At 45.3% G+C, this 9,460-nt stretch overlaps 1 protein-coding gene across 1 annotated transcript; it reads left to right on the top strand.

Annotated features, from left to right (window-relative positions):
- The first annotated feature begins 1,260 nt into the window (after nucleotides 1-1,260).
- On the top strand, nucleotides 1,261-9,228 carry LOC124683915. Its single transcript, XM_047218335.1, has 3 exons — nucleotides 1,261-2,166; nucleotides 2,258-2,404; nucleotides 8,617-9,228. The coding sequence occupies exons 1-3, from the start codon at nucleotides 1,261-1,263 to the stop codon at nucleotides 9,046-9,048; spliced, it is 1,485 nt and encodes a 494-aa protein (XP_047074291.1). The 3' UTR covers nucleotides 9,049-9,228.
- Nucleotides 9,229-9,460: the final 232 nt, after the last annotated feature.

Here is a 9,460-nt window from a genome sequence, read left to right as displayed (position 1 = left end):
TCAGCAGTGTCGAGCAGCTCAACTCGCAGGGAATCGGAATCACCTCTATTGGCAGGTTTCCGATGCGCTTTGCAACCTTGCCGTACAGGCCGGCCGCCTCCCCAACCTCATACTGTCGCACAACTACTTCACGTCTGTCCGGCCGGCGTGGTCGGCACTGATCGAGGATGGCCGATGGTGTGTTAGAAACTTACACGTGAAGCACAATGCACAACGCACCTGGCCGAGTGCGCCCCGTTTCTAAGCCAGTAGAAGATGTGCTCGGCGTGCTCCGCCACCGCCCACAGAACCTAGCCGAAGCTAGAACACTGTGAGTCCTTATTGCCGAACCGGCAACGTGGAGTTCTCTTGTCGGGCACGGAAGAGATCGCTTGCCAATCTGTGCTCGAACGGGCTTACGCCAAGCAGCGACACGGATCGAGGCTGGAGTCGACGTTAGCTTGTTCACCTCCGGCTGCTGGTCCGCTCCGGCGGCGGCGACTTGATTAGGCAGAGATCAGGACATATGGGCAGGGTTTGCTTACACGATAATGTGGTTTGCTATACGTACTCTATTCAAAGTTTCAAACACCATCGCCTGACACAGCTCCCAGCGATCAATCCCGTGATCAGCTAGGACACGGCCCAAGCGATCGGTCCACGGAACATCGGACGACGAAACCATGCAAGAGGGACGGACGAAACCTAGGAAATCATCATGGACGTGCGCCTCCAGGCCCTTGCCGGAGCCGGAGGAGGAACAGCTAGCGTGCAGCAGCTAGCGGCGCCTGACTTGTCGTGACTGAAACTCCGGGCCAAGGCTTCATCCGTGTTTCTCTGTCGTGGTGCCGATGGAAGATACACTGACGGGCACCTGCGATGCCCCGATTTGATCAGCCACGTACGTGTATAAGTAGAGGATGGTGTGCAGGAGGGCGTCCGCGGGGAGAACGAGTCAGGTCCGGATACTAATCACAACGTATGGAACCAGAATCCCGTAGACCATCAAGCGGACGATCCAGCGACTTTTTTAGCCATCCATAAAATCCAAGACAGCAGGCACCGGTCTTTTTGACGTACCAAAGTCCAAAACAGCAGCTCAAAAAAAAAGTCCAAAACAGCAGGCAAGACGGATGAATCGGTCTTTTTGACGTACCAAACTCTTTGTTCAGTTTTTTTTTAACCTACCAACACCACCGAATCGTAACTTATTAGTAGAGATACTAACTGTACCACCAAACTACAATAGCAATCCTGATCAGATCAACCGGGGTTCCAATCATGGAGTCACGGCCGTCCAAAGTCGGCCAAGATAGAGATCGAATCAGCGCATTACCGGACGATCTCCTCCTCGCAATCCTCGAACGCCTCACCCTGCATGAGGCGGTCCGCGCCGGCGCGGTCTCCACGCGGTGGCGGCACCTCCCGCACCAGCTCTCGCGCGTGGACCTCGACGTCGACAACTTCCAGTTCCAGGGCAGAGCGCCGCTCGAGAGCATGGACGCGTTCGCGGGTGCGGTGTGCAGGTTGCTGGATTGCAAGTGCGACTGCAACAGCAAGCGTTCCATCAAGACCCTCGGCCTCCGCTTCCACCTCTCAGCCCCTAACCCGACCTCCATCGGCCGCGCCGTCGAGGACACCGTGAGCCGTGGCCACACCGAATGCCTCGAGTTCGAGGTACTTCCGCCTACATCTGACTCTGACCTGACAGCCGTCGGCCGCACCGAGCTTGGTCAGCAATTCATGTCCTTCTCTCATGCCTGCCCCATCGCCTTCCGGTGGCTCACCGACCTATGGCTCACGAGCCTCGACCTCGGGGACGCCGACCTGCCCAGCCTCATGGGCGCTTGCGATAGGCTCCAGCACCTCTCCTTAACATCCTGCACATTCGGTTGGCACTCTGCGCTCGAGATCGACGTGCCCAACTCTGCAATTCAGAGCCTCGAATTCGTCCGCTGTAGTTGCATGCGGATCGAGCTTGTTTCTCTGCCAAAGCTGACGCATCTCATGTGCGAGTGTTGGAACTCCGAGAACGCCCCGCTGCGCCTCGGCTATGTACCTCAACTTCGCTCCGTGATCCTCTGTTCTCATGCAGGGGTGGGGCAGGCGCCCTTCGCGCTCAGCGAGTGCCTCACAACGGATGTCACGAGCCTGTCGCAGCTGCATCTTAATTTTAGCTGCCAAATGGTAGTCTCTTTAATTTCTGCACCCTACATACAGTTTGTTATGATGTTTCTTCTCTACCGATTTAATCTATGCGTTTGTCTTCTTCCTGCAGATTTGGATTAAGCCTGAACATCCGAAACTGCTCACTCCTATATTCCGCAATCTCAAGGATTTGTGGCTTTGGCATATCTTTCCTGAGTGTGATCTGAACTGGACCCTGTTTATCCTTGAAGCTGCACCTGCACTGCAAATGTTTATAGTAAGTCTGCTATCTCACCTTCCTGTAAGTCTGTTACCTTATATGTTTACTTTTATTTGAAAAAGAGCAAATCCTTGCCATCTGCTTCGAGTAATAGTGTAGTACACATCACCCGCTTTATTACAAAGTATCATGGTCGAAGCGAACAGCTTAACACTTATAATAATATATACAGCTGTAACTTGATAGGAATCCCTGAAGCATATGCATTTGCCTTAGTGTATATGGGGTTTTGTTCATGCAAATTCCTCCAAACACTCTACAGGGAATCTCAAACTTTAATACTAGTGTTGATCGATGATGCGACTTTTTTTTTGCAAAGATTTATTTGACTTAAATTTTGCTACATTCTTTTCTCTTCGGTGGGTGTCCATGCGTGAAGTTAATCCGGGCTCGTCATTCCTGCGTCAAAACGTCCGAGTTCAGTGCCGAGAAGGCCAACGTGGTGTGGGAACCATCAAAGGATCTGAAGCACCTGAACTTAAGGTTGCTGGTGATGATAGGGTTCGAGGAGGAAGACAAGGCGACAAACTATATAAGATTTGTCATGGAACGAGCTGTGGGGTTGCATGGAATCATGTTGTGTGGTAGTAAAACTTGCGAGGCATGCGATGCCATCGACCTCAAGTCCCCGACAAGATACAAGGCGGATAAAGCCTGCAGGTGTCGCATTAAGGAGCGACTCACACATGGATCCTCTTCGTCCGTGAAGATAATTAACTGCGATCGAGATGGAAATGAACTGGTAATAATTAATCTCATAGATGAAGTGCTCAAAGGTCACAACTGCTGCTGGAGTGATAGCGTATGAGGGTCAATAAGTCGCAATTTACATTTATCTTAGTTATATAGAGCTGGTAGCCAGGAAATACTTTGATTCATGTGGTGTGTCATCTCTTAGGAGACATTTATGAAAACATGTAGATACAGAAAAATATTAGCACGACCCCTGCACCAGGATGACACAGGCCGAAAAGCGCCTATTATACAATCTGCATGCATACCTTCTTTCAGTTATGTGAGAAACTGCCTACTGTGTCAAAAAATGTGTCTGGAAAGTGGAAACCTTTGCCTAGGCTCAAAATGTGAAACGTTGTGGTAATAGATTTTCCAAAATTGGTACCGATCCAAACAATGGCCAAAAAAGTTCGGCGTGACCAACATTTTGGTAAGGCAAAACGTTGGTATCCTGAAATTGTCTACTCTAGGAGTAGTATAACCGATATACATGCATGGACTTAATCGTGAAAGAGCTAGATTTGTTAGTTTCCAAACAAAAAATTAGGTTGCTTGGTTAAATGAACATCCATTAAGCGCCGAACCAAATGGATCCATCTGTCTGCTGCTCTATTTTCGGTTAGTGCTTGCCCAAAACCTATATTTATTAGTGGCACTTGAGACATAACATTAGGGTCTGAAACTTATTTTCATTGTACTATGTAAGGATGAATATTGTTGGGAAAGAGGCGTGTTCCCTAGACACGTATCTTCTGAAAAACTGGTGTCTTCGCTGCTACCGACATTAAAATGACCACCTTGAAATAACTCTTCTTTAAATTTCATAAGGCCCTTCCAAAATGGGAAGTCCGAAGATTTTGACTTTACTTGGGACGAAGACTTGGAATGCAAATATTTATTACGAATTAATTTCTGCCATACTCCCTGTTCACTTAATAAGAGTTCAAAAATCCACTTACTTAATAAACACACTTATTTTGATCTCTAAAACTTTCACTCCAAGTCCCTCCTGATTTTTGGGTCTACAAATAATGTTCCGCCGAGTAAATCTATAGTTTCTCTTGTGTCCATCCTTTTGCCAGAAAAATCTTGATCTAAAAAAGTCCAATCATGTTCTTACCACTGTAGGTATTTTATAAAAGCATAACATAGCCATCGGTATGCTAGTTAAAATTAAATTAGTTTGTAATTTGGCACCCCAACTTAAGATCTTTCTCTCAAAATGATCATAGGTGGTTTCCATTCTCCATTGTTTAGGTTACAGTAGTGAACAGGAATTCCAATATATCTAAACAGGAAAGATTCGGCTTCGCAACCAAACAAATTAATATTTATATTGATCCTCAACTTCTTTTGGTTTATCGAAACAAAAAACTTTGCTCTTATGAAAGGTATTTTTCAATCTCGATAATTGTTCAAAGATGCATAATATCAATTTCATGTTGAGCGCTTTTTGTAAATTGTTCTCCATGAAAATAATTTTATCGCCGGTCTACTATAATATGGATATACCGCCATCAACTAAATGAGGTATTAATCCATCTACTTGATCATCTTCCTTCGCTCTTGCAATTAAAATTGCTAACATATTTGTGATTAGAGTAATAACACATGTGGTAGCAGATTGCCTTGTCTCAAACCTTTTTTGACTCGGAAAATAGTGACCTATGTCATTGTTAACTTTAATTCCAACACTCCCCCGACTAATAAATTGATTTAATCATTGGCACAATTTCGGAAACTTGCTTCTGGTGGCATCTTCTAACTCCTAATCTGGGCATGCTGGTCGTTGCGGCTGCGATCTGAAGCTGGACGGACACTGATTGAACTACCGGTTTCTACGGAATTTCAGCTGAGCGTCGAATGATTTGGGGATTTTATTTATCTATTGAATCTAATCGAAGAACTTAAATTTGATCTAAGATCTAAACTAAAGAACCGATCTAATCTTTGATTGAGATCGGGTGTCGCGCCCCCGAGGAGAGATCTCCCCAGGAGCGGCGCGATGCGGAAGTGGTGGGGAACCCTAGGATCGTCGCCGTGAGGCTAACTCCTCTGATACCATATTGGAAATATTGAAACCCTAGAATTGTGTATTTTATTGCAATGACCCTGTGGGGTATATAGAGAGGTACATTGTGGGGAGAGGACTTGGATTACAAGAAGATCTAATCTTAGTCTAATCTCAGATGTACATATATTCTAACAATCGGTACTACAAAAAATCAGTTCAAGTTGAAACACATCATCGTTGAATTAGAAGCAGTTGAAGGTGAAACACATCATCACTACATAAACAACTTGAAGTTGAAACACCGACATCACCTGATAGCATGAAGAGCTCGGTGGTTCCCATTCAATGTCAGGACATCGATCTTGATGATGTGCTCAATGGCCTATAGGTGATCCGTACAACATTTCCAGTAAAGTATCTTGGTCTCCCGCTCTCATTTGGCAACTTAAAAGGGTGGACTTACCACCACACAAAGATAAAATGGCCGGAAAGCTTGTCGCTTGGGACGGTAAAAAAATCAATGTGGCCAGATGTGGGGTCCTTGTTAAGTCCGTGATCACCTCTCAAATGATCTTCCACCTCACTCTGCTCATCACCCCGCCGGGGTGCTTTCATAGCATGAAGAAAATCGAGTTGTGCAAGTTTAGTTTAGAAATCTCTTAATACAGGGGCTCAAAGTGGGTACCCTGATATAAAAGTCAGATTTGACCATTATCTTATGTGAGTGAGTTTTGCCTTTTCTTTTGATTTTCTTGGTATTTCATTGATTCAAAAGTGATTATTATGTGTTTAGTTATGTTTCCAAACCATTGGCACAAAGCATAATGGCCTAGGTTAGATTTTTGCAAAAATAGCCATAGGCTCATATGTGGTGTTATTTTTATCTTTCTTTTCTTTTTCTTTCTCTCTCTTTGATCCAATGATCAAGGTTTAGGGTTTAGCAACATTATCAAGCACTTCAAACACACCTCATGGCAATGTCACACAAACATGCATTAATACTATGCAACACATATAAATCAATTAAAGTTTTTGTGGGTTCCAAATTTTGAAGAATGGAATTTGTCTCTTTATTGATTTGAAATTTTTGGGATGTTACAAAATGTATGCCTCGTATGACACTCTAGTGCATTTTTGAGCTAACGGTGTCAACTTTTCACATACAAAGTTAGTTCTGCCCTTGGTGCAATGTGTGACAAAAATTCAACAGTTATTTAACTATATAAATATACTAATAATAACTGAAACGATAATTCAAAAAATTGGCAGAACCTCCCTTGTATTTTGATGCCATAGCCCCTGCACAGTTTATATGTATATAATCGATTGAACAAATCTCAACAAGTGACATAAGCAACCGGATTCACACATGAACCATAGAAAAAGTAGTTAACACATATAGTTGCAATGTAAATAATAAAAGTAGTTAACACAAGTAGTTAACACATGTAACACATGCCGGTGCCTGCTCCATGGCACCCTCGGCCGCCGGTCCTTGCCCGCCGCCGCTGACTCACGCTGCTGCTGCTAGGGTTCCGCCCCGACGCGTGAGGGTGCGGGCTCGGTGTTTGTTCAGTGCGTGAAGGCTGTGGTTGATCAAGTCAAACATGGCAACGGAGAAACGGAAAATGGGGGTATTTTGGTCCAGATGAGCAAAAAGTGACGGAACAAGTTAACAGAATCGACGACAGTGTCATATAAGGCATAAATTTTATACAACAGGTGACATGAGGAAGCAAAAAAGTTGATGGTGTCATATAAGACATCAAATTTAAGACTAGTGTCATATAAGGAATTCTCTCTTCTAAATCTGCTTTCGAATACAAACGGAAATACGATTAGTTGGTGACTGAGAGGGCCAGCAGTTAATTCTTTGCCCGTGGCTCATGGGGCCATCAGTTAATGCTCTGTCCGTCCAGCGACATGTTTTCTTCACTGCTCTTGAAACTGCAGCGGCAGCTTGATCAATGGCATGCAGCGAGGAGGACGTACGGGCACTGAAACGAACCGGGGCGGCGCCATCTCCGACGTGCTCATTGCCCCATAATGCACCACCGTCTGGTGTGTCCCGCCGTATTCTCGTGCGCAGTTTTCTCGTTCTTCTTCTCAGACGTGTCTCGATCTGTGACGGCACCATCGTTCCCAGCTACTATGTGGTACGGAAGCGGCAACAACGGCTCTTCCGGGGATGGCGACGTCGTCCGCTCACGCTGACGTGCCACGCCTGCCCGCACCGGCGACGACGTAGTGGAGACGCGCGGCATGTGCCCGGTCCCCTCTGTGCGTCGCTCCTGCCGCTGCCGTCATGTCACCGCGCCGGACTGAACTGAACCTTCCTCTGCTCCTTGTCCGCCGTCTCCGCTGCATTTCAACACTGTTTCAGCTGCGTCTCAAGCCGAGCTCTTGGCCTGATCTTGTCGTCGCCGTTCATCATTTCTTGGACTCTCGGTGTTACAGCGACCATCAACGGCAATTGGTACGTACAACGTACCTGGTCACCGCCGTGTTGAGGGGAGTCGTAGGTCAGGCCGCGCGAAGACCGTCGAGTTGTACTACGTCTTCTCGCCGGCGCACGAGGGGCCTCGCTTTTTCCTCGACATGTAATCATCACCAGATTATTAACAAAAACAAAAGTGTCTTAAACTTAGAATTAATCACGCCCATCCAAAGTAAAATTACTTTATACTTTTATATGTGATGATCAAGGTTGGATGATAATTGATCAATCCAATAGTCAAATCATTCAGGAAATGAAGATCAACCACATCAATAGTTTAACACATCATGCTTTCAAATGACATAAAATTAAACTATGAGTTCGCCTACAATGCCAATTAGAAAAGAAGTTTTACCTGCCAATGTCACACATAACATAGACTTGTACTTGCACCAGGCAGAAGGCGAGCTCCTCCTCCTGCTACCGCTAGAGATGCTCTTTCCTCTAGGACCCATGAGATGTAACATTTTAGTTAAGATGCGCGGGTTGCTACATTATCTTCATGTCTGGAAATGATGCAAAACACACGCTAATGTAACACCAGAACTTACCATCTAGGACTAGGACTCCTTGATACCATTCTTGGTGCCTGACAAAGTGTTCACAATTAATCAGTTAGCAGTGAACAACAAGATCAGAAAAATGCAAGCAAATATTCAACAAAATGTTTGCCGTGGTAGGCTAAAAAAAGCACAAGTGATGTTGGACTCACCTTTCTTGAGAGACTAGGTGATGCAGAATAGGATGAATATGACCTTCCACGCGTCAATATGGAGGTCCTCGGCCCCTGACACCACAACAAGAATTAGGAATATAATAATTTGATTGAAGAAGTTGCACAAAAGTAAGTGCAATGATAGAATAGCTAAACAACTAATGTTTGTATTACTACTAAGAAGGCACCTGAATGAAAACACACGGTGAAGTGGGAAGATTGAATGTTCCTTCCAACCAGTAGCTCAGCCTTTAAGCCGGGCTCGTCATTCATGCGTCAAAACGTCCGAGTTCAGTGCCGAGAAGGCCAACGTGGTGTGGGAACCATCCAAGGATCTGAAGCACCTGAACTTAAGGTTGCTGGTGATGATAGGGTTCGAGGAGGAAGACAAGGCGACAAACTATATAAGATTTGTCATGGAACGAGCTGTGGGGTTGCGTGGAATCATGTTGTGTGGTAGTAAAACTTGCGTGGCATGCGATGCCATCGACCTTGAGTCCCCGACAAGATACGAGGCGGATAAAGCCTGCAGGTGTCGCATTAAGGAGCGACTCACACATGGATCCTCTTCGTCCGTGAAGATAATTAACTGCGATCGAGATGGAAATGAACTGGTAATAATTAATCTCATAGATGAAGTGCTCAAAGGTCAGAGCTGCTGCTGGAGTGATAGCGTATGAGGGTCAATCAGTCGCAATTAACATTTATCTTTCTTATATATAGCTGGTAGCCACGAAATACTTTGATTCATGTGGTGTGTCGTCTCTTAGGAGACATTTATGAAAACATGTAGATACAGAAAAACATTAGCACGGCCCCTGTACCAGGATGACACAGGCCGAAAAGCGCCTGTTATACAATCTGCATGCATACCTTCTTTCAGTTATGTGAAAAACTGCCTACTGTGTCAAAATGTGTCTGGAAACCTTTGCCTAGGCTCAAAATGTGAAACGCTGTGGTAACAGATTTTCCAAAATTGGTACCGATCCAAACAATGGCCAAAAAAGTTCGGCATGACCAACATTTTGGTAAGGCAAAACGTTGGTATCCTGAAATTGTCTACTCTAGGAGTAGTATAACCGATATACACGG

This window comes from Lolium rigidum, chromosome 1 (genome assembly GCF_022539505.1).
Source record: "Lolium rigidum isolate FL_2022 chromosome 1, APGP_CSIRO_Lrig_0.1, whole genome shotgun sequence".
In the NCBI taxonomy this organism is placed as follows: Eukaryota; Viridiplantae; Streptophyta; class Magnoliopsida; order Poales; family Poaceae; genus Lolium; species Lolium rigidum.
The sequence above is the reverse complement of the archived record's forward strand: the minus strand, read 5'-3'. Positions and strand labels throughout refer to the sequence as shown.